General features: G+C 39.7%; 1 protein-coding gene across 1 annotated transcript; it reads right to left on the bottom strand.

Moving 5' to 3' along the window:
* Positions 1 to 1,756: 1,756 nt before the first annotated feature.
* On the bottom strand, positions 1,757 to 26,882 carry LOC124254923. Its single transcript, XM_046688767.1, has 3 exons — positions 26,690 to 26,882; positions 21,996 to 25,826; positions 1,757 to 1,861 (listed from the first exon to the last, which is right to left on the bottom strand). Exons 2-3 carry the CDS (start codon positions 25,359 to 25,361, stop codon positions 1,757 to 1,759), a joined length of 3,471 nt encoding a protein of 1,156 aa, XP_046544723.1. The 5' UTR covers positions 25,362 to 25,826; positions 26,690 to 26,882.
* Between the last annotated feature and the right edge of the window lie 85 nt (positions 26,883 to 26,967).

The raw sequence follows: 26,967 nt of genomic DNA, 5'->3' as shown, positions 1-26,967 counted from the left end.
CCTAAGAATTATATTTTTTGCCATGTGATTGCAGTTCCTTTTGTGTCATGTAATTATAAAATACTTGTCAGGACAATGTATGTTTCCCCAGTGTTTGGTTATGGAAATATTATGGTATTCGGCCATAGCCTTAGAATGGCATCTTGTCAGCCAATGTGAACACAGAACAACTTTCACGGCACACACTACTGACAAATAGCGAGTCTGATGCCGACGTGCGTAATTGGACAAAATGGAAAACAATGAAAGCAACAAGTACTTCATGATTTGCCGTTGTATTCGGCAATGTTTCGGCTAGTCTGCAGCATTTAGGGCTCCAAACCGAAAAGAACGTCATAGCGAAACATTTTCAAGCTCATGTGAAATCTCTTACTGATTTTGATAATATATATCTCATGGGTACCAGTGGAACTGCCCCAGCGACAAAACTGCCCCAGCAAATTTGGTCATTCATTCTAATTTGGTCAAATTTATTTAAAATGATTAAATATATGCCGTAAATGCATATTTTTTGTAAACTTTGATATTATGTTCTTCATATAAAAGTTATTAAGAAGTAATATTTCTGATAAATGTTCCATCAGTAAACTCAATACTATGTATATACTTTTATATGAAGAACATAATATCAAAGTTGACAAAACTATGCATTTATTTAATCATTTTAAATAAATTGGGGCATTTTAACTATCCCACTGGGGCAATTTGACCAAAACTCCGGGGTAATTTGACCAAATTTGCTGGGGCAATTTGCAGCGGGGGCAATTCGACTGGCAATCGTACTTGATTTAATTTATGTTAAAAATACCACTGACAGTAAACTGTAACAGGGAATGATGGAGTATAAATGAATATCGTGGGTAATTCTTCCTTCTTCAACCTAGCTTTGGGATTTATATGCCCAATGTGTGCTTGTCACTTTCATATGCGTCCGACTCGGCATGATCGGGCCATTTCTCTTGCCTAAGTCTGTCTCTTTACTTGGAAAACGGAAGAAATGGTGGCTTTCTATTGTTCGATGATTCCGTGCATCCCCAGGCAACAGAATACACCATCGTACCATTTACAAAAACGACAGAAACAACACGATTTGTACTACTGTAGCTCTTGGTCTTTGGCAATATGGCGGACTCCAGGCACATTTGACGTCACGAACGGAAAGGTCACGTGGGTTCCAGCAAAATATTTATAATGGCCGAAGCTGAGATTTACTGAAACTGTTTTCACGATTAAAACATACTTATACATAATTTTTAATTGAAAATTTGGGAATATGTTTCTGATGACTTTATCTTTCACCCAGCAAATTATTGTAATTCACTCGTATTCTCCTTTAACTTAAAATAACTCTTCATGACAGCAACACCATTAGATGGCATTGTAGTAGCGAGAAGGGTCGATGTCCGCTTGGTCAGTCCCCATCAGGAACAGTAGGGGACAGATAATCTGGCCATAATCGGAAATCGGTGAACATCTGCTAATACATGTACTACCATCATGGCTGACTTCAGAGACCATTGTTACAGAAATATACACTGACATGATATCCCTTTAAATTATTTCAGAAAATACTTTTGTAAATCTTACACTGTTTCAGACAACAAGAACATTGCTTTCAGCATGATGAAATATTTCTAAGTCTTGATTTCCATTTTTTATCAGCTATAGCATGTGAGTTGCTTGATTTGTTTCGGCAGACATTTGCGTTACATTGTCAGCTGTCATCATGGTGTAATACAGAGTATTGGGTGTGTGATCATGCTGGGTTAGGGCTGATGGGACAACTGAACATGTGGTGGTTAGCAGCAGGAGGAGGAGCTTGCAGGCCACTGACCTTTGGACAGAGGTCATCTGCCAGAGCCTGTTCAGAATGTTGGAGACACTGATGGTGGATTGCTGTGCTGGATTAATGGATCAGTCAGCTTTCTTGTGAAAAGCTGGATAAGTTTAGATGAATTAAAAGAAGAAATAATAATGAAGCAAACAGTGATTCTTTGACAATTGTAGTTGTTGATGATGTTTTAGATGAAGTGGAAGGTTAAAATGACCTGATTCAAAAGTAATGATAATGTTGGAGTGTAGGGTTTTGGTTTTCTAATCCATCAAAGATAGAGCAACCCACAATATAGATTCAGTTGTATTTTTATGGGTATTTGTTTCCTTTGGGCTCTGGTCAGTCCTCTGAGAACAGAGAGGTTTAACATTTGTTTTAGCAGTTTCTTAGGGATGAGTGAAAACCAATGATAACTTGCAAAAGTGAAATTGTAAACTTGAATGATCAAGTATTGTTGTCAGTGCATATAACCAGTTTGACGTGGTATCAGTTTGATATGGCAGAATTACAGGGCAACAAAGACGGCTCGGTGGAAGTAGTAGCATGGAGTATGACATGACCATACAGTATCAGACCAATGACAGGCATGATTAGCCATTCTGTACTTTATGACTGGGACAAGGATTAATGCAGAAAAGTGAAATCTGTTATAAAACTGTTGGCTGACTGCATCAAATAACATGGTGTTGTGCTGACATTTTGTGTCTGAGAGAAACTGTTGTACCTCTGCTTCTCCGGAACAGTCAGTGAGTGAGTGAGTGAATCATCGTGGGCCCCAGTTCAATATTTTGTTCCTTATATTGAATTGCATTTTTAGAAACATATATGTGTGGTTACAGTAATTAATTGAATAGATCCTGTGTGAGAGAATTTAGAAAAAACAAATCTGTAGAAACACTAGCAATTTGATTTTTAAGCATCTTATGGTCTTGCATAGATGTCAATGCACAGGTAACAGTTCATGATGTCAATCACTGGATTGTCTGGTCAGGACCTCCATTTTATTTAATTTTACTGAGTAATGTATTAAACAAACTTATCATTGTGTATTTCACCTTCTCACCACACTAGATTGTCTGGTCCAGACTCAATTATTTACAGACCACCGCGAAATAGCTGGAATATTGCTGAGTGCTGCATTAAACAACCAACCAACCAACCAACCAACCAACCTCACCAGCCTCTTCATACCATGTTGAATTGTGAAGGAAGAATTCAAGCTACCTTTCTGATGCTTCCCAGCCCCCCATAATCCTTCCCATAGATGGGTTGTCTATGACAACAGATAAACTGGTGTTGCCTTGATATTGTGGCGTGTGGAAGTTTTTGGTAGATAATGGTAAAGTGTTGGGAAAATAGGCAGCTGTTGGGGAATAGGACAGGCTCAAGTGACGGAACTATCGATAGATCGGTGATGGGTTGAAGTGGTGCAGGAACATGATCGCACATTGATGTCAGCACAGGGAGTTGATGGCCGGTGATTGATCCACAGGTCACTGACCAGCACAGGTCAGGGTCTGGACACCCTGGGATCTGCCAGGATTTACACACAATACATGCCAGCATTCATACAAAGGTTCAACATTGAAATGTATAGATTTTCTGTTAATCTGAGTTCTTCTCTTTTAGAATAAGAAATGGAAAATTGACATCTGTAAAATAGTTTGTCATCACAACTATTAAATACAATCTAGACTCTCCTAGTTTTTATGACTTGAGTACGAGCATAAGAGCTGCATATATACCCCATTATTATTCTCCAGTTGAAGATATCACTGTTTAATAAATCTATAATGTTATTACACATTGTGTAATAACATCATGTGATGCCGTGTGTAAGATGTCAGTTATGACATCACAATGCTAATACCTCTATCACAATGGTATTAGACCTTGCTTGTTTCTATCAATTTATGTTAGAGAGTAATAAACAGAATACTAAACTCTTTTCCATGAAATACCAGTTTTATAAAACGCGTGCTCGTTTGATACTAAATTATTAACTGGTTTAGTATATATGATATTACATGGAAGGTCGTTTGGTATCCTCTATTTGTGAAAGACAAATCAGCTGTGTGGGCTTGCAACACATTCAAAAACCGATGTTTGGAGGTCCCATTACATGTAATATCAGAACAGCCTTTCTTGAGGTGAGGTGAGGTGAAATTGGCTTTTACGTCGTACTTGAGAATATTTCGCTCATATGACGATGTGCATCGTGTGTATGTGTGGAGGTGCGGCTGCTTGTACTAGCCCAGACTGAAGCTGGTTTATAGTGCTAGCCCACTGAGATACCATGCCGCAGTGAAGCATGAATACCCCACTCAGACACATTATACTGACTCCGAGCCGACCAGTCCTTGTTGTACCCATTAATGCCGCGCGCCAGGCAGGGACCAACAAGTACCATCTTTTTGTATGACGCGGTCGGGGATCGAACCACAGCCTTTCTTGAGTTTTGAGTGACCAATGAATTGACTTACAGGAAGTCAACATTAGCTTTCTGGTGCTTTATGACACAAGTTTCAAAATGGCTCAAACTTTTAAGGAAGTCAGACAGGATTGGGGAGAATCCAGGTGCTGACTTGGACAAGATGCTGAACAGGTCATCCTTTTTCCAATGTAGATACACAGTGAACTTCACATGACCTGCATCCCTGTTGTTACCCCATGTTGAATCAGTTCTGTGATGATATACACTTACCCACAGAGAAATAAACTACTGTCATGATAGGCAGTGTGGTCAGTTTAGTTTTCAGCTGACCCTTGGCTCAGCTGTTGGTTGGCCTGGATTAGTCCGACATTAACCTTTTCCTGATATTGACATTTGGTTGAAATAGACAAGGGAAGAAGAAACATCAAAAACATCATGTGACTGGAGACTTTTCCAATCTTGGTGAAAAGCTTTCATGAAAGGACTAGATGAAAAGCTGAAATAGTTAAGCTCTTGCTCAAATTGTCCAGAATATCACGTATATGTTAATTTCATGTTGATATAATCTGGACATATTTTCAAGCGTGCATTGATGAGACATGGCATATGGAAGAAACCTTTTCACACATTTAGTACGGGGACAGTTTACCTTCTAGTCAGACAAAGAAACTCATTATTTTTTTAGCCTGATGAGTGATGTTCGTTACTTTGATATTTCAGTAAAAGTTTTAAGTGTGCACATGCTTAACCTCATCACATTTAGGTTGTGGCAAGTACCAAATAATCAAGTCTGGCCTCACAGAGAGGATCTTATTGACCATCCAATCAAGACTCAAACAGATAGCTCCAATACTGAAAACCTCTCAAAGATTCCTTTGCATTCAATCAGAAGATGACATTGATAAACAATTTGTTTTGTTACATGATATGTTGTTTCAGACAAATTATGTATAAGTTTTGGGATTTATCCCTTTCTAATGTAAAAAAAAAATAATAGTATGTAATTATCATCTTTCAACAAATTTGGTTCCATCTTTTCTGCATCTTTTTTTTGCAAACTGTTCCTGAAAATCAATGTAGAATTGTGGAATACATATAAATTGCCGACATTTGATTTTCCCACTCATACATGTTGTAGCATTTTCTAGTATGATCTTGTGTTTGGGCATAAGGGCTCTCAAGGAATGTTAAGTCGGTCTTATGCCCTTGCTCCCCTACTTAAGAGCTGTTGTGTCCCTGCGTTGAAGATCATGTTATATGTAGCAGGAAAACATCGCTTGTTTATCACTGCCTTCCCAATTAGTGCAAGTAGTCTTGTAGCTGCCCGAGGACTCGGTCATAGATAGACTCACACATATAACCAGACCCACGGTGTTGTCATGAAGGTTTTACTGACATAAACAAGGAAGATATATTGGAAATGTGTTGTTTGGTCTGGGCGTACCTTTATCAGAAGTGACAGTCATGTAATGTAAGAATTGGTTGTGTGGGTGGTAGTATTCACTGATAAGTGGTTAAAAGATTAGTCTTTGAATCTGTTTTTTGACAGTTTACACAACAAGATGTCTGCTGTTGGTAAATGAGAATTGATTAGAATCCTATTTTTGTAAGATGATCTTTAAAGGGAATAAAGGGTTTGAGGTAAATGAAGTGCCAAATCTGAAGACAAGCACTTATTAACACAATTGCTATAAATTTTTTGTATTGGAAGAAATCTGTGAAAAATTATTTAAGGAGTGAGTGAGTGGACTGGTGAGTTGAGTAGTGGTTCAGCAATACAGTAACTGCGTTTCTGGATACAATGGACTGTATATTTTATTCAGAATGAACGAACTATGGTTGTAAGAAACCAAAATGAGATGTCCCTTTGAGTGCATTATATCACTAGTTTGCTGTATTTCTGAAACATTGGCCTCGTGGTTAAAGCGTCCGCTTGTCATGCTGAAGACCCGGGTTCGATTCCCCACATGGGTACATTGTGTGAAGCCCATTTCTGGTGTTCTCTGCCGTGATATTGCTGGAATATTGCTAAAAGCAGCGCAAAACCATACTCACTCACTCACTGAAACATTGGGTCACCAATCAAAGTACAATTGTCATGTGGTTTAAAAATTGATTTTTTAAAATAGTTTTCAAGTCTTTTAATAAAGCCCTTGGGAATCAAACCACTTGCGCTGAGTTCTATTAAAATTGTTTAAAATCTCATCCTGCGATGAATGCAAAGTAGTTGCAACATTATTGATGCAGTGCAGGGAAAATTCCCCTTCCTCGTCAACAGCAGTGTTTAAGTGTGCGTATTGTGACCCATGCTGTTTTATCATTGTTCAAGTCATGTCTTAGATGGAGACATAGAATGGGCGTCATACATTCTATCCATGTTGGAAAGCTGAAGTATTGATCTTAAACAGCAATTTGGCTCTCTTGTCCTAACTTTGTATCATCAGTTTGTGAGTGATGACTGTGTACATTGGGAGTGTCTTCACTTATTAATGATACTTTGAAAGTGCACCTTTCTGGCATCTCTGTGTACCCGTTTCACAAAATGACTGGAGCTCTATGACTGTCGTAAGTCTATGTTAAAGTATAGATGTTACGAAAGACTTAGCACTACAATTGTTCTGTGAAAAGGGACACTGACCTGTTGTTTTGTTCAAGCAAAATTAAATCATTTTAGTTTATCTCTTTATGTTAATATTGTGTGCATTTCTTATATTTATGGCAATAGAATTTGTACATGGGCTTATTTTTACCTTAGACCAATATAAGAATTTGTTGGTGTAATTTGAGAAAAGATATCTGTTAGCAAATCTGCAACAAATCCTTCTGTGTACCTTTGTAATGGGAGAAATATGTTAAAATGCCATCTGTTATAGGAGTTGAAACATCTGCAACAAATGCGACACTCATAGTTTATAAATGTACAAATTGTCAGTCCCTGTTAGACCAATGATTTTACATTTTGTTTTGTTTTTCTCCAACAGAATGAAAAGACAAAATTACTGTAACATTGTGAGAAATATGTGAACATTTGCTGTTGGACCAATGATTTTACAGTGGAAATGATTACCTGAGGGAGATTACAAAATATCTGTTTGATCATGATTATTTTTATGTCTGTATATAACTTTGGATGTTGTGTTTTGTTTTGTTTTCATTTCCATGGAAACTTGACACTTAGACTTCAATATGAAAAAAATAGAATTCATAAGTCACATATCTATTATATGAGGAATGTTATGCTGAAACAAGATAAAAGGTGTCAATGTTCTCTGTTACTTTCGTTATTTTGTTTTTGTGTTAACTGTGAAGAGTAGAAATAAATAGTGAATGTTTTGGGGTGATTTTGTCAGTATTTGCTGTAGGTACCAATTACATAGAGCACCTGCAATGTCCTTGAGTGCAGCCCAGATTAGAAGCGGCTATTTGGAGGGATGCTGTTTCTGGAAGTGTTGATACTCGTCATCATTACTGTTGTCACATCGGAGTTCATCAATAACATCCATCAGTGTCAAGGCAACCAAAGGCTTCAAGACGGGCATACTTGGCACTTCTGTCGAGGGCTGGACCATTGTTGTCCTCATGGTTTACTGTTACTTTTAGACAATGTGACCCTCAAAGTGTGTTAATTTTGATGGCAATGTGATCTTCAGAGTATTATGAAGTTCATGTTGAGCTTTGAGATCTTTTTGTGTTTTCATGTCAGTTCTGTCATAGTATATCTTCGTTTGTGTACTTTTATTTGTCTCAGATGTGTATCTTTTATCTTTTAACTTAGTTATAGTTTAACTATCCCCCTTTCTCCAACGATTACACATTTGGATAATGGTCAAGGTAACCAACTGACCCAGACATTTACATAGGGTAGACGATCGGTTTGATTTCTGACATCATGACAATCCTACCATTGTCGGAGACATTTGGTGTTTACCATCTCTGTTGTCCTATTGGCTGAATTGATGTTGCATTTCTAAAGTTGGCAAAACACATCTAGTGAAAAACACATTGATGCAAAGCATCCTATTGCCACAATCATTTACCAATTTCCCACATAAGCACAATGTGTGAAGCTCATTTCTGGTGTCCCCTGCCGTGATATTGCTGGAATATTGCTAAAAGCGGCATAAAACTAAACTCACTCACACAATAATTCACTGTTGTGTTTGGAATATTGATTAGTTTGTGTAGAGATGACACAGCCACACAACTTAAGTAGCAAAAGCATATAAAACTGTCTGAAACAAACAATGGATCTAATAGCACCAGAAAAAACTTTGTCATTACACGTTCCATCCTAGAAGTAAGACCTGTTGCATGCTGGGCACACAGGACATATGACGTTCCAGTGCACTGCACGGCACAGTGGAAACAGTACTGTTTCTGTATGCTGAGAAATGTGCTTCAAATAATTTTGTGAGTTAAAATGCAAGATACAAGATATTTTATTGCGCAAACATTCCATGTAGAAACCGTGACAAGATTCTATAAACTACATAAACAAGATATATAATGAATCAAAGTAACAATGCATATACTGATACAATGTGTATAATGACCAAAGACAATCTAGAGATCTTCTAGATTTGTATGAAGTTGTAAAAAACATGGTAGCATATTATTTCTATACTATTTGGTTCATTATTTGTTAATCATGACTAACAGAGGGAAAGTGGTTTTGTTGTAAATGTTGTCATTGAATATTAGGTCTACCATGACGAACCGTCCAGCTGCTGTGTTGCTTGGTGTTAATGTGGGAAAACAACATTAGAACTTTCCCTAGTTCAGGTTCTTGATTATTTTAACAGATATGACCATGGTCTGCTGTGACAGAAAAGGTGTGTTCCAGGTGTATGCAATATGACAATGATGCTATTGACAGCGATGACTTCGGGGGATTTCCCAAACACCTGTAGATGGTATCACCAGCAACTAGTGCTGGGACGGGATGGTTATATTCATCATCAGCATGCTTCATACTTTATGAGCCCTGTTGGGGTTCCAGTGTAGACCCGTGAAGGGTACCCTCTTGATGACGTGAAAATTGTTAGTGAACAATGTTTGATGTCAGTAATAGTCCACCAATGTAATGGCAGCATGTGAATATTGAGTCTGGTGAACCAGTGGTTGATGAGACAAGTCTCACGTCGACTTACTTAGTGTACTGGAGACATATTGTTTGGTGCACGTTGTGTTTCAGGGAAGACAATCCTGAGATGCACTACTTTGTAGCCCTGGTTTTGAGTAATGGTAGCGGTGTTTATTAGCCATGAAACTCGCGTGCAGGTTTTGTTTCTTGTGGAAGTAGTTTCACATGTATATCTGTCAAAGTTCATGAGCATGCCAGAGTTTGCCAGCTTGGAACACTCTCATGACTTACTCTTCTATATTTGATGCATAAGCTACGTTTTTTAGTTACGAAGTTCTGAGATTCACGCATATCCTTGTCAGAAACAGCTACAGTGTGTTATTTTTGGCTTTGAAAAGAGTTACATTGGCAGAGGTTTGAAATTTTGTATTGCTATTGAGTGCAGAGAGTTCGTGCTGATTTTAATACCACTGCAGCTATGGAAGGGTACTGAAGATTATGTTTTACACCATTTGGGGGATCAAACCAGGACTGTCTGTAGCAAGCACATATACTCCTACACTACTGGTTAGCAAGTTGGAACACTGTACAGAAGGTGAAAGGTTATTGTGATGGGAAACACCAACTGCTACTCAAACAGATTATATTAATGGAAGGGAAATATCACAGTGGATGACTTGTAAATGTAAGTGTGGTAGACTGATGCTTAGTTTCTCAATATATATAACTTTGACAGAAACGAACAAGAAGATTCAGAAATTGAGGAAATCTAGACTTGCTTCATTTAGGGATTTAGCATTGTACAAAGGATTGGGCGGAAGGGTAAATAATGCGACTCAGAGACAGACAATATCTGTGGTGGACACATGGGTTGATGTAAGGTGTCTTACTGTAGTCAGAAGTGCTGACTCAGCTCCAGCTGGACATGCTTAAACCAGCCTTATTGACTTGACCCTGGTCATTGGGTCAGTCTGTCCGGTCCCCCACAGTTCAACCAGTTGCCCCCCACTGGTCAGCAAGCGGTCAGTCAACGGTAGACATGTCATGTACACTTGGTGACATGCATGTAGATAGGTGTAGCTAGGCAAATAGTCACGACTGTCCTCAGAACAATACAGTGTCCGTTCTGACTGTTGCTGGCCATTGCACTCCACACGCTCAGCGTCACTGACGGGTTATGTGGAGGTCAGGATCCTGCTTAGCTCCATTGACCTGCTGTGGTCATAGAACACGCCTTATATGATGGTTTGTGTGCTTCAAAACCAAACTCCTATATCTCACCATAACAGTGACTCCCTTGAACAAGATCATAGAACATCGCAATATGGTTATGGAAGGACAAGTGACAAACCTTTCACAATAAAACTGAAAAGTAACTGTGTTTTCACAGTTAGCCATCCAGTATCTGGTATACAACAATGATTGATTTTGGAAACTAAAGCAGAATGAAATTACTTTGTCTTCCTTCAGATTTCCATCTTTCAATTCATAAACTGAAGAAAGAAGCCAATGAGTACCATCTATTGAAACCCTTCCCCTGAGGGAGCAGTAATTATATAATAGGTGGCACTTCAGACCTGGGTATATGTGTCTTGTTCCAAATGCGAAACTGATGCTGTGAAATACGTCCTTTTCTTGACTTTGATTAAGGTGAACTGATAATTACAGTTCGGACAAATGTGACCTGTTGCCTACTGGTCAGTTAACAGTTGGCCCAGAGGCTATACAGCCAACAATGACGTCTGCTGCGGCAACCATTTTAGTTCTTCTTTTGGCATTTGCGTCTGGCGCTGGTGGTGGACTGTCTATTCTGTCCTTTGCTTCTTTGTAGAGTGAAACCATGACGTACATTGTCCATATCGTCGCAAGCCCCAAGCAGTATCCCCTCAGATGATCCCCTTGCCTCTTTCATTGCATTCAGTAAGTAGGGACTTCATAGGCAGTCGCCATAGGAAGTACTTTTGTTCTAATTCAATCAGGCTTGCCTCTTAGCTGCTGAAAGGAACCTGTAATGGAAAATGGCGGATTTGGAACACTGGCACAGCAGGACCACCAGGAATGGGTCACTGATGAAACCATCACTGAGCGTCTGTTGGCCAAACGGTCTGATGGCAGTATACATACTTATGTACAGTCCTCCATTAATCATCCCAAATGAAGATTTTATCACAGAAGATCTCTTGAATGATTTCCAAAACTTTCCCTTTGAAGTGGAATAATATGTAAAAATGTCAGATAAAATCAGAGATTTATTGTATTATGTCATCATGCAACTTTTTCTCAAAGGGTTCCTCTTTGATTTCAATACCAATAGAGCGAGTTATTTCAGAACCAAAGAATTAAGACTTGTTTTGTAAGTATGGCAATTTTTTGTCAGTTGTGGTTACTCTTTCATGTTGGTCTTAATAAGTTTTTATTCATTTTGTCTGCGAGATAACGTGTATTTAATTATACAGTGCTTTAGTGGAGGAGGAATGTGCCGCACTCCCGGCCAAACGGAGGCTGACCTCTCTATGGATTGTGTCCGTCTTTGATGAAGAGTGAGTCAAACTAGAGACAAATAGTAACCTGACATGGCTAGATGTATCTTGTGATGTACGCTGATGTTGTCATAAACTCAGCCATGCTGAGATAGATGTCAATCAGACACACTCAACTTGGCTAATTTTTTTATAATAGAATAATTTTCGTACTGAACTCATAGAAAAACAGGCACAAGTTGTTTAGGTTGGTGTCCTATTCCTGAAACTGTTGACCTCTCCAGTGTAGACTCTATTCTTAATCATTCTAAGTGTTTACCTTTAACGGGTTTTGTTTTGACCGTGTTTTGACTACAGTCATGTTTTAAACATCTGAGACAGTAGGATCCTATTACCGAGTTTGTATGAACTACTTTCAGGATTCACAACCTACTTTCTCCATGGCAACGCAAGCTTTCGGCTCTGGGCTTTCGGGACATGTTTTATTTCTCAAAAACTTGTTGCATTATTGATAGAAAAACAATAATTGGACCTTGGAGCAGAGGGTCAGATATAGAGATAATTAACTGAGTGTTTTGTGTGCAATATATATTATGGAATATCAATTCATGTCATTTATGCCTAATATGTGGAATTAACATTTGAACAAACATGGGTAATTATCTCTGTTTATGTTATTCCATCAATAAAATGATACATAATTTTACTCAATAGAGTATATTTAGAAGCCACACATCAACGCAATGTTTTAGTGAAAACACCTTATGTGCCATGTTGTGTCAAATGAGTTACAGCCATGTTTGTATACAAAACAACCAGAAAATCAGCAATCCCAAATATGAACATATTGAGAACACATATTGAGCCAACCATCAATACGTTGATGTAATAACCAAAGAATTCCCTGCTAATCTGCATATCTATTGAATTGTGATACAAAGTTTATCCAATTGGTTTTCATTTTGTGTATAAATAATCTTATCCATTTATATGTTAAATAATATTATTATACTTTTTGCAATACAATCTGATAGCTTCTAATTGCAAAAATTCATGATAAAAGGTAAATGCTGTCACAAACCCAGGACAAGATGAGTGAGGTACCGGTATGTTCTGAGTTTGGGCCTGCAGATGGGCTTCATGTTGCAGCCTGTGGTGTTGTAAGCTAGCTGCCCACACACCAAGCTGGAGTGGGTCTGCTTGTAATCAGGCCATGTATAGATGCTAATGGGACCACACACTCACAGGCCATTGTCCCTGCAGACAGAATACTTTCATGTGAGAAAACTTTTTAGGGTAGTAAATTTAATTTAGGTGAAATATTTTTAAACTAATAAATAAAAGTGTTGAAGTGTTTAAATATGCGAATGAATCCAAGGTCACAGTAAATGGATATGGCAGTTCTCATTACGTTACACTGCTTCGGTTCATGTTCTGTTTGAACCATCTGAGAAGTAAATAAGAAAAGGTATGATTACCAGTTTACAAGTCTGATAAACTTAGTTTGACGATCAGAACAATTTGCAAATGAAGTCCCCCAAAAGGAAGCACGTGTTCAGAAACCTTCATGTATCACTCCACAAGAGGAAACCATGTAACCTTAGGGTGTAGCGATTTGAATGTATTATAGAAAGGTTGCAGTTCAATCAGACATTGTATTCCTATGCTATTTCTAAAGTCTCTTTCATGATTGAAACCACGGGGGTTCGAATCAATGTTTGGACAATGATTATTTTAAAAATAAAAATAGAGAATTTTGCAATTGTATATTTATTTTATATGTTATGATTAACATATATTTCAAATTTGATCAAAATCTGTGAGGAAAAGAATATTTTAAAAATTTCTACTGCTTCGCTCATTACATAAAATGTTTAAATGGTTTCTCATTTAAATGTGTAAAACAACAAACAATGCTATAGTTTGGGAAGAATGTGGCCAGGCCCCTCTCCAACTTGTCTACACCAAGGGCTATTAAGTATTGGTGCAGGCGCCTATATTTGGATGAACACAGACTGCCAATGCTACCTAATGGACGACTCTGGCTGTACCACATAGGCTATTCATATTAAAAATATTGTGTTTAGACTTGGATTTAAATATGTGAGGTTAACACAAGATGTGGGAAATGTGAAGATATTGATTCACCTTTTTAAACCATGATTCTACCATGACTTAAATAAATACTGGATTGTGATTGGTTAATTAAAGTCATTTAGAGGTATATAACCATGTTATATACCTCTGGTTTTCCAACACAGTATGTATCTCTTTAAAATCTTAATAATGAGGTCATGGTAGAATGGAGATAAACACATTGTGTTGGAAAATCAGAGGTATATAACGAAATTACTCGTTCGGTTTTAAATAAATAATTTAGAGCTATTATAATTTTGTTATATGCCTCTTATTTTCCAGCACAATATGTGACAACCTACAACTATCAGGGTGTAGTTCTGTCAACAGTTAATCTGATTCCATCTATTAATATTTCATAATGTGTCCGTTTTCCTATTACATAAAAAAACTGTAGCTGTATCTGGAGTTGGAGTGGGATGGGAAATGGAGTATATTCAGTTTTATATATATCATAGTCATGTGATTTTCCATATCCAGTACATAACAGGCATCACCCAAAAGTTGTAATACCGGGATCATTATGCCTATTGCATCACCATGATCAACCCCATGCAAAATGGAAGAATAGATATGGATGTTATTGAAATGATATATGCCAAATAAATAAAATTAATAAATATGTTCTTCTTTATTATTATTCCATTTTTGAAAGCACATATATTGTAAAAAATACATTGTTGAATTAATCAGTTTTCTGTTTCAAACGTATTAGATCTATTTATTATTAATTATATAATGTGTTAACAACCATTTCAATTAATTCCAGCATACATAAGGAGAAAATGGGACCAAGTCATCAAATTTGCTAAAATAAGATGCTAACTATATTCAATCAATGTGGTCATTAAGATCCATGTTTTATGTGTACAATTTTCGAGACAATAGCGAGCTGACATGAAATATCAACGCACATGTCGGTGTTGAAAATGGATCTTTGTTCTTGTTTACATTATGCCCATGTGATGATTTTAGTGTCTCAAAACTGCTTTAATAATGTTTCCGCACACTAAAAGATCTACTGAAACAGTCGATGTTTACTGAAGAGTGCTCAGACGTTTGTTCAAAGCAGAGGGTAGTGCTAATGCGAGGGTCAGTGGTCAAATATGAAAAGCAGTTAGACAAATTGAATACGATGAGCAGAAAGGTAAAAGAATGACCTACAAGCTCAACACAATGTTTTGTGAAAAAAGGTACGGTTTGATTGAACCTCACGTTAAAATAGTCGGGCTGTCCGGTTTTTCGATCAGGTTTTTAGTCACCCCTTGTGTATTTTATGTAATGCGTGTAGCGGTAGAATTTTCTAAAATAGTCATTTCGTCACTCATTTCTTTCAAATTTGAAATATTTGTTAATTATAACATATAAAAACAATATATGATTGCAAAAGTCTAGATTTTAATTTTTTAAAAGTATTGTCCAAACAATGATTCGAACCCCTGTGACTGAAACTATGTCTTTAAACCAAATATAACAGTTATGACACAATGTGATGAAAGTAATATCCTTGTGTGAATTAGTAATAAGAAGTAGGTATTATATTGGCCACAGGCTTGCACAATCTGGATTATATTACAAAACACATGTAGCTAATAATCTCTTTTTTCTTTTCTTTGTGCCCTTAGTTATTAATTTTTTGAGAGGCGGTGGGGTAGCCTATTGGTTAAGTGTTCGCTCATCATGCCGAAAACCCGGGTTCGATTCCCCTACAATGTGTGAAGCCCATTTTCTGGTGTCCCCTGTCGTGATATTGCTGGAATATTGCTAAAAGTGGCTTTAAACCATACTCACTCACTCACTCACTCACTATTGTTTTTTTGCAAGTATCTGTGCAAAGTTCATACATTGACGTAAGTGTGCTGTGATTGATGTGGCAGCGGTAAGCGTGACTGTGTTGATATTTAGCCCTTTGTTTGCTGGATGGACAGGTCCCAAATATCTTGTAGAAGCTGGGTGCACGTGGTGGTTAGATAGTGTGAGATGGCTGACTGTGTGGTGACCTGGGGCACAGGAACTTGCATTGTTGATTGTGGTTTGTCTGGTCCAGCTTTGATTCTTTTCTACTGTCTACTAACCACAGACTGGCCCACATCATACACCACAGAACACATCAATGACATCAGGTAGTGCTGTTTTATCACTCATCAACATATCATGCATGCCAGTTTATTCCATGTCTCCAGGGACAATATGAACCAGTTTTGCAGTTATGTAGTTTTTATCCAACCCTTGTCAGTGTTTGAATAAACAAACTGGAGGCCAACTGTCTTCTCAACTGTGAGGCATTAGCAAGGGGGCACCTGTTTTCAATTCAGAGTTCCATTTAGCTGTGTGAATTTGGTTTGAAGATGTTTATTTCTGTAGGAAGCTTAACTATGCTAGCAGAGCCTAGTGGCTGCATTGCAAGGCTAAAATAACTCTAATGTCTTTGGTGTAATTTTTTGAAACACATGTGGTTTTGCTTCTGAATATTGGTTGATGTAGTTTATGAAAGGAAGGCATTGTCTCAGCACCAATAAGACCAAGGACGCATGCAGGCATGGCTGGCATAAGTTTCCGGAACAGTTCAAGGGGAATATATATGAAATATCATTAATCAGCATGTAGGTGTGTTTCATAATAGCCGTTGTGGAAGTGTAGTTTGTAGTATAATTTGTTCCTGAGATAGTGTGCTACATATTAACATGGATACTCCACTTTACAAGTATATTCAGACTCCATGTTTTAGTGGTCCTATGGTATGATGTACCATGTTTTCGAGGTCCTATGGTATGATGTACCATGTTTTAAAGGTCCTATGGTATGATGTACCATGTTTTAGTGGTCCTACAGTATGATGTACCATGTTTTAGAGGTCCTATGGTATGACTTCTTTGAGTGGCACACAACACACCACCTCAGTGACCAGGGGCCACAACACACCACCTCAGTGACCAGAGGCCACAACACACCACCTCAGTGACCAGGGGCCACAACACATCACCTCAGTGACCAGAGGCCACAACACATCACCTCAGTGACCAGGGGCCACAACACACTACCTCAGTGACCAGGGGCCACAACACACTACCTCAGTGACCAGAGGCCACAACACACCACCTCAGTGACGAGGGGCCACAACACATCACCTCAGTGACGAGGGGCCACAACACACTACCTCAGTGACCAGGGGCCACAACACACTACCTCAGTGACCAGGGGCCACAACACACTACCTCAGTGACCAGGGGCCACAACACACTACCTCAGTGACCAGGGGCCACAACACACTACCTCAGTGACCAGAGGGCACAACACACCACCTCAGTGACAAGGGGCCACAACACACTACCTCAGTGACGAGGGGCCACTACACACTACCTCAGTGACCAGAGGTCACAACACACTACCTCAGTGACAAGGGGCCACAACACACCACCTCAGTGACCAGGGGCCACAACACACCACCTCAGTGACCAGGGGCCACAACACACTACCTCAGTGACCAGAGGGCACAACACACTACCTCAGTGACCAGAGGGCACAACACACCCACCTCAGTGACAGGGGCCACAACACACTACCTCAGTGGCGAGGGGCCACAACACACTACCTCAGTGACCAGAGGTCACAACACACCTACCTCAGTGACAAGGGGGCCACAACACACCACCTCAGTGACCAGGGGCCACAACACACCACCTCAGTGACCAGGGGCCACAACACACTACCTCAGTGACCAGAGGGCACAACACACTACCTCAGTGACCAGAGGCCACAACCCACTATCTCAGTGACGAGGGGCCACAACACACTACCTCAGTGACCAGAGGTCACAACACACTACCTCAGTGACAAGGGGCCACAACACACCACCTCAGTGACCAGGGGCCACAACACACCACCTCAGTGACCAGGGGCCACAACACACCACCTCGGTCACCAGGGGCCACAACACACTACCTCAGTGACCAGAGGCCACAACACACCACCACAGTCACCAGGGGCCACAACACCAATCAGTCACTCAATCACTGTTCAATGAAAGAATGAAGACCGCTGTTCCCCATGCAGGATTTCCTTAAGTGACATAATATGTTTATGGGCTTGTGGACTGTTTAAGCTAACTGAGCAAGTAGGCATCATATGCAGCCAATTGCCAAGATTCTTCCTGCTTGGTGGATACCCATGTTTGTAAGACTAAAACAATGTTAGGTCTGTTATGTTGAACCACACAAACTAGTGCTGGGCAGCTAGAGCACAGTATCAGACTAAAGTGACAGTCAGCCAGTGTGCTGCGGGAACAGAAGGATGTACATTATCAATAAGCATGAATCAGGTAAAGGCTTGTGTAAATATGTGTCAGCTGCTCTTCAGGGTCGGTCACCCACCTGGGTGCTGTGTATCGGAGGTCATCAACCCCAAGGTGGGGTAAAACAACACATTGGGAATTCCCTCCCGGATCTGAGTAAGGGGAGGGCAATAACCTCGGTGGAAATGTTTACAAACACCAGACAGAGGATGGGAGTGAGGGAAGTGAGTTGAACACTGTTGGTTTGGGGGAATGTATGTTTCTGAAACTGTAAAGGAGATCTGTGTAACATGATCACTGAACGTATGTTGACTGTATTCCATAGCATTATAGACATAAACAACATTTATGCTGGATATAACTGTAGATAAGGGATATTTTTTTCATCTTAAAGATGTCTGAAGATGTAGGTAAAGGATCTTCCAGATGTCTTAAGATGTAGGTAAAGGATCTTCCTGATGTCTGAAGATGTAGGTAAAGGATCTTCCTGATGTCTGAAGATGTAGGTAAAGGATCTTCCAGATATCTGAAGATGTAGGTAAAGGATCTTCCAGATGTCTGAAGATGTAGGTAAAGGATCTTCCAGATGTCTGAAGATGTAGGTAAAGGATCTTCCTGATGTCTGAAGATGTAGGTTAAGGATCTTCCAGATATCTGAAGATGTAGGTAAATGATCTTCCAGATGTCTGAAGATGTAGGTAAAGGATCTTCCAGATGTCTGAAGATGTAGGTAAAGGATCTTCCAGATATCTGAAGATGTAGGTAAAGGATCTTCCAGATGTCTGAAGATGTAGGTAAAGGATCTTCCAGATGTCTGAAGATGTAGGTAAAGGATCTTCCAGATGTCTGAAGATGTAGGTAAAGGATCTTCCAGATGTCTGAAGATGTAGGTAAAGGATCTTCCAGATATCTGAAGATGTAGGTAAAGGATTTTCCTGATGTCTGAAGATGTAGGTAAAGGATCTTCCAGATGTCTGAAGATGTAGGTAAAGGATCTTCCAGATGTCTGAAAATGTAGGTAAAGGATCTTCCAGATATCTGAAAATGTAGGTAAAGGATCTTCCAGATGTCTGAAGATGTAGGTAAAGGATCTTAAAGATGTCTGAAGCTGTAGACATATCTGCAGTGTTGGGGGTCAGCAGACCCTTGTATCACCCGTCTACCCCACAACCTTCTGTGGTTAAATGTAGATCATACACTGAATACAACTCCAGCACATCAGCATGTGGCATGTCTGTGTCTTCCGTCAGTGTATGATGCTCAATAGCCAAGTGTTGCAAGTGTCATTTATTTGACAGCTTTGTGAGAGAAATGAATGTAATTATTATTCATAATGGTATCGCAACAGTTTTTGCAGGGGAAACGCCATGTGTACATGTTTAGTAGGATCGTGTCTCTGGATTGTGTTCCATATATGGCAGCTACGACTCTACATGGATGGTGTTGTATTATATAATCTGTGTCAGGATGCAACAGCTGGAAAACTTTCACACGTCTGACAAAATCGATCCAGGAACTGTGTACTAGTTATATCGTCTGCAGTGGAAATGTGATATTGAAAAGCCCATTGCTTGTAGATAAAGAAACAGTTTGCATGTGTGACCATCTACATTGTTGAAAAATTTTGCAATGTAGGCAGCTTTTTACTTTGAACTATATAGTCTGAAGGCTGATGTGAGCACCGTGTACAGTTGTATCGAGCTGACAACAGATTCCGATCCAGATTCTGTCCTGATCCATTGTCAGTAGCCGCTAGTTCTAACTGAAACATCTACAACCAGCACCCGCTTGTGTTGTGAAATACTGTTAAAATTCACTCATTCACTGAGGGTATTGAATTCACACTTTGTATATAGAAACTTGTACGTTGTCATTTTTTTAAAGTATTTTCACAATCTTTATTCTGCATGGTGGTTGGTTCAGTATACAGTTCAGATAATCTGAATCAAGAAGGTTGACACAGGATAAGGACAAACAGTCCAATAGGCACATGGTTTATCTTCTAAACAACTGCCTCTACATTGTCACAGTCTGTTCATCTCAGTGAATAAATTTTGTTTGTTAATGTGTCACGATACGTTCATTGGTTGTTCAGGACTGATTCCTGCCAGCTGCACAATTACACTGGCACCTTATCATCCCAAACTCACCTGGGTTGAACATCAATGTGTGTGCATGCATGGGGTGCTAGCTTCAGTTATCTACCACAAACTTTATCTTATTCAACATCTCTCTGAAGCCCATTTCTGGTGTCCCCCGTCGTGATATTGCTGGAATATTGCTAAAAGCGGTGCAAAACCATACTCACTCACTCACTCAACATCTCTCACAAGCACCTAGTTGCAGGACCGCCTCTGTGGTGTAGTGGTTTGAGTGTCTGCCCGGAGAGCAGAAGGTCGCGGGTTCGATCCCCTGCTGCGTCAAACCTAAAGATGTTAAAATATGGTACTTGTTGGCAGTGATCGAAATAGCCACTGGGCTGCTAGCCTATGGCTAGTAAAAATCCAGTCTGGCCATTAAATCTCCACAGTCACTGGCTGGACTGTCTAGTGAATTTTCAGGGGATCATTTTGTAAATATATTACTCTCTCCGATTTGTTAAGCTATAACACACTTTTAAATCATGCAAGATTATGGCCTGATAAAAATGTTCATCATATTAGCAACCCGAATGGGTGAAACCCGTGTCTACATTCAAATTACGGGCTAGTGAATTATTTTGTGCTGCTAGTGCAGTGGCTTAGGGTGAAAATAGATACTTGGCGGACTAAAGCATGAAACTTTGCATACAACCTTGAAATACATTGCTGAATCATAATAGGTAGGGGTGCCCGATTTTGGTGACCTACTTTTCTCAAAATCCAAGATGGCGGCCAATATGGCGGCCAAATCCATATTTTGTTCTATTTTCGTAAATACCTATCAGAAACTGGTACTTCAAAAAGGAAAATCTACATTTTCGATGGTCAGGAATCCAATAATAATCATTTCAAAGGCCAATTATATTATTTTATGTCATTCTTAGAGTCATATTACAAATCAGAGATGACAAAATTGACATGAAATCTCATTTACGCACCTTCAGTGCTCACAGTTGCCTTTGCAGTGGCAAAGGGAAGTGCAATCGAGCTTTGAGTGTTTGCATATGCACTTTCTAGAACAGAGTGGCTGGGATTTACATCCACACTTGATAAGTTCCCTGCAGGCTTTTGATGCCTCGGGTATTGTCATCCAAACTGGACACCAAGTATTGTCTTCCTTTCTCCATCCGAGGAAACTTGGGTCCGGGGCATTCAACTCTGGTATTAGACTACCCAACCATATGCTGGCTTGGTAGATACTCCGGTTTGTGTGCTGGATGAGAGCATCCTGTGTTGGTGGCAGATTGTTCATCATTTTCACCCGTTTTCCTTGGCAGAACATCTCTTGTCTCAGGTCATTGACTTTGTCAAGTGAAGTGCTGCTGTCATACAGAATGCACACGAATCGTTCAATGGTAGCAAATGCTAATGAGTGTTCGTTGACCGGACTAAATGGTTCAAGTGCGGGGTACAGAAAACCTTCGGTAGCTTCTGGATATGCAAGCCATGTCTTCCAAGCTGTCCTTTTCCCTTTCCCACTAAATTGTGAAGTGGTGTCACACCCAGTAAAGGCGTGAAAGAATGGAAGAGCATTTGATTTAGTGTGTCCAAGTTCTTTGTAGATGGAATTGACGTCAAACACCCTGAAGTGTTTGCCTTTCCCAAAGCCACATATATCTGAAGAGATGAGTTATGAACTTCTAGTTTTGAAAAGTTTCCCACCAGTACTATGATGATGTCAGTATCGACAGTGTTCACCAATACACTTGAGCCACCTTTCTTCAGAACATCCTCAACATGTAGACAAATACGCGTGTCAGCTTCCTCGTGATCACTGGGATTCATCACTTCACTGCTGTTTGAGGACACATTTCTACCAGAGGTGATGAAGACGTTTTTGCCTGTCTCATAGGTGAATCCTGCGACTCCACCTGTCAGAAGTTCAAATAGTTCCTCCTTGTTTTTCGAATCTCGAAGAAACAATGGAAAGTTTGCTGGTAATTTTGTTTGCCGTGACACCTTCCTCCGTTTCCCCTTTCCTCGCTTTTCTCTGGTTGCCTCTTTCAGACTCCCATCTATGTATGTGTCCCACACAATGTCAATTCTATTACAGTTGCCCAACTGCCTTTCTGTCCATGGTAAGAACACCATGTCACAGTATTCACCAAATGTCTTTGCTTCGCCAGTTGGTAGAGAATGGACAACGGCTGCTCCATCAAAGATCTTCGCATCCACATGAGGTTGTTCTCCTCCAAGCACATGCTTCTTAAAACAATCAAGCAATTCTGATTTGCAGGATGGCAGGCGGAGCTTTCCATGTTGAGACAAGGAAACTGGCCAATGATGGTTTTCGTGGCAAAAGAACTCGGACAAGTCAGCTTGGCGCACTTGGCAGGCTATGAACATCTGACTGAACAGACTGTAGTCACTTTTGATATCATCAACCTGACTTCTAATCTTGGATTTGGCTTTAGGCTGTCTCCTCTTGAACAGTGGCACGTAGTTTTTCTTGATTGGGGCATGGATTGACTGTGTTCTCTTCATAAAGGTATCTTGAACGAAGAGATCATACTGCTCTCTACCTACAGATTCAAGAGAATTGAGAGCTTTGCTCACGGATTCATCTACACAATCATGATCATCAAGGGTCATCAAATCTGTGGATTCTTCCAGAAATGGATTTCCCATTGATGCGATTGTGTAATAAAGCTGGCATGCTTGAGTCTTAAACTTGTTCTGCCTAGATTCACTCTGTTCATGGCTTTTGGAATCGCACTGTGTTTTGTCTGTTTGCTTGTCGAACTCTTGAAGCAGACGTGATTGTTCTGGTCCAGCAATCATCCATCTTTTCAGGGCTTTTGGGTTTTCTGTCAAACCCACTGCTCCACCAGAGTCCTTGACTGTTTTATTGTTTTGCTCATGGGCTTGATCTAATGGCATGGCCGAGAATGTTCGTTTAGTCTTTGGAAAACACCAATTTCTCATGAAGTCGACCGAATACAATGCCAAGAGAGTTTTCATATCCCTTATGTGTACAGAAAGCCAGCGAGCATAATTGGTGTGGTCCAAGATGAAGAACCATGGGGCAAGCAGGTCCATTACCTCTACATACATATGGAAATTCCTCTCACGGTGAGATCGGACAAAGATCAGTACAAGTGTTTCCAGTTGAAGGATGAGATCCCAAAACTTGAACATTGGCCTCCCCTGCATCATTTGTTTCTTCCACTGTTGAAATGCTTCCTCTTCACATTCTCCATTCAATGTTCTGCATGCATCTCTCTGCAGTTTCGCCAGAGTCAAAGCGGTCACCTGGTGAGCATGCCTAGTCTTTGTCACGTGGGATACTGTAAGAAATGAATCAGCAGTTCCCGAAGATGCCACTCCAGCCTCAAACAGAGCCACAGTCCACCCTGAATCCTCCAACAGATTTCCCAACATCCTCCATAAAGCCATCTCGGTATGTAAGCCACCAAGCATCACTGTGAACATATCTTCTCCAAAAGTGTTTGGCCAGCCCCACTGTACGTATTTTGCAAGTGCAAAAAGAGGTTGATCCACTGCCATAACTGGAACCTGACCTGGATTACAGAATGCAGTTATTTCTTTAATGATACCCATACCATGTTTGACCATACTAATGGTTGCGGCTTTCTCATCAAACAGTGGCAGAAGGCAAGAAACACCGGCTTCAGTTGATGCTTCAGGCTGCTGCGATGCATGGTATGCTCCCCAAGAGATACAGTCAGTCTTTTCAAGCTTGTCCTTTTGAAGGAGAGATATGCTCTGGAGGGTCCATTTCTTTTCCTCTTCTTGTGATCTTTCAACCACTCCAGAAGCATTTGTGACAATCACTTCAGGCACTGACAAAGCGTCAATACTGCAGGATACGGCTGGGACGATGCAGTACTTGTCGGGAAGGGAAGGAGTATCTGTGCTGGAATCCGGATTGAGAGTGACGGGTTCCATGACAATGCCAGGGTTATCAGTGGTTGGGAACTGCAGAATGCTGATACTTGTTCCATGGAATGAGCCTTCAGCTGTAGAAGATGATGGGTTATGGTCTATATTGTCAAGAGCCCCAACAGTGAATATGTCCTTACGAACCTGTGGTGGGCAAACCATGTTTTGGGATGTATAGCGCTGACAAACGGCACTAGTGAGTGCATCTCCTACATCTAAAACACGTTCATAGCTGACACTGAGTCCCAGTTCATATAAGTGAGTCAATATGTTCTTATTCCGTGTTCGTGTGTGAACATCCAAGCCGATATACAGTGGAAGTGGGGGCTCTCTTTTCTTGGAATGGCGAGGTTTTTGAAGATTTGCGCTTTTCTCTTTTGAATTGAAGAGGATTAGCTGAGAAATTGTGAGACATGCTCTTGTGTTAGTCATGTCGTCATCCTGTATGTTGGGACCATACAGTAACGTCGACACTAATGATTTCAAACTATGGGGTACCGAGTTCTGTTCACAATCATCAGGAAATGTACCAGAAAACTGGAAGAGGTCCTCACTGAACATATCTCCTCTTATGCGTTTAGCAATCTTGGCAAGTGTAAGGGCTTCATCTTCTAAATCACGATTTTGCATTGCCTTTCTCATCATCGATCGCATTCCATCATTAAAAACAAGCAAAGTATTCCTTCCATCTGTCTGTTCTTGACATTGACCGATGAACTGATCTTGTATTCTTTCTTTCAACCTTGATTTGTTGGTGATCCTGTCATAGCCAAATATGAACAGTTTATCAGAATACAGTTTATATAGATCTGCTAAGGGAAATATATACTTTCCGTCTTCGACAGAGGCTTCAATGTAGGAAACCAACTCTGCAAAGACCTGAGATTCCTTCATCTGATGTGAATCATCGGATTCAAGTCCGTTCTGTTCCCTTATTAACGCCCTGTGTCTATTTTTGTAAATCCTCAGACATGCATTGTGATACATGGCCTCGATTGCAACGAGGTCTCCACCTGCAATCCTTGACAACAAATCAGTGTCCTGGATGTCTGTTGCCATATTCCTGACATTGGCATCTAGTGATAAAGTAGAGCACCTGTGTAACAAACCCTCTGATTCTTGACAGAATATACATCGCTCATCACAGATCTGACGTGATTCACGTGATCGTTTTGATTTTCTCTCGGGGTCTCACACATGTTTTCTCGAGCTCTCTTTTGTTCCCTCTCTTGTAATCTGCTGAGTTTTGATGATGCATATTTCAGACGACATGCCTTATGCCATTTTGCTTGATTCTTCAACAACTGTGAAGCATTATGGTAATCATAGTTTTGTAAATTGAAAGGTAACTTCCCTAACTCCTCAAAACCTTTCATACATCTTATGAAATCTTCATAACATTCAAGCGGTTGAGGGTTGTTTCCTTTTCCAGGACATCTCAGTTCACTGCCAGCTGTACCACAAATGATGCACTGTTCCCAAATATCTGACGACATTTCAGAATACCCATCAACTGCATACAGCCTGCACGAGAAAATAACAAAAAATATACAACTCTGTTTATGCCCTTTACAAGAAAATCTTAATAAACATAATATTAGGCCACATGTAAGAATGATTTTTGTTCTTATTACTAAATATTGTTTATCTTTTGCACTGGTAAATGTGGCATGGATAAAGCCAACAGACTTGTGAAATCCGTGTCTGCTCCCAGGTTTCACATTTACATTGTGTACAAAAAAAATATAAGTACAAATAAAATATATCCTACCTACCCATTTTTAGAAAAAAAACGTGATGAAAAAACAAATTGTATTATGTTGCCTTTCTGTAAAATTTAATGTTGATAGTTTCTTCCGTGTTCAATAGCTACTTATCTAAATAATCAAGCAAAAACATCCAGATTCATATATTAATATATACTTATTATAATGTGTTGATACGAAATTATTATCGGAGAGTCTGATAGAGAGTTATCTCCCTTGACAGAAGTAACTATCAGGCCGACCAGAATTTACGTGTATGTCCTTATTTCAAATTAAATTTGATAGGTTTGGTATGTTATTTACATAAACGTGTATCGTAGACTATTTGGCAAAAAATATTTCTGCAACTGGGTTAGTTTGCAACTGCGAAATATATATGAATAGCCTCAGCCGACGTTGCATATTACATCGGACGTCAATGACGGGAAATCAATGATTTAGTATTGTTTACAATTTCATAGAGTTGTAAAAATAATCAACTATGATTTTAATTGATGTTAATAACTTACTAAATTCTACTTCTTAGTTCCATATTTGCTTTACTTAGCATTACGTGGTATGACGCAAAGATATGCGTGTAACAGGAAGTAAATACAGTGACGTCAATGGTATACTACTTACCGACAACACATCCTCTTCAGTCTTGAAGTTATCGTCATCGTACCCCTAAAATGAACTTACTATTAAAGGCAAACCACGCATTGAAAATCGGGCACCCAATTTTTGTTTGATTAAACCCACAATATTCTTTCAATATGCAAAGTTTCATGCTTTAGTCCGGCATGTAACGATCAATTTCAAAATCGGACCTAAGCCACTGATAGGACACTATATATCTCTGATCAGCTACAAAGGCTAACACACGAATATCTCTCTGTGGATACTGTTGATTCAACAGC

This window comes from Haliotis rubra, unplaced genomic scaffold, assembly GCF_003918875.1.
Source record: "Haliotis rubra isolate DU_JTF1 unplaced genomic scaffold, ASM391887v1 Scf587, whole genome shotgun sequence".
In the NCBI taxonomy this organism is placed as follows: Eukaryota; Metazoa; Mollusca; class Gastropoda; order Lepetellida; family Haliotidae; genus Haliotis; species Haliotis rubra.
Note: the sequence above shows the minus strand (reverse complement) of the source record. Positions and strands in the feature narration are given on the sequence as shown.

What these genes read in the sequence shown, in the direction of transcription:
- LOC124254923 (XM_046688767.1), bottom strand. Translation starts at nt 25,361, where the DNA reads ATGGCAACAGACATCCAGGACACTGATTTGTTGTCAAGGATTGCAGGT. An exon ending in TATATGTGGCTTTGGGAAAG is followed by an intron (nt 1,862 to 21,995) that starts GCAAACACTTCA and finishes CATTCTGAACAG; the next exon opens with GCTCTGGCAGATGACCTCTG.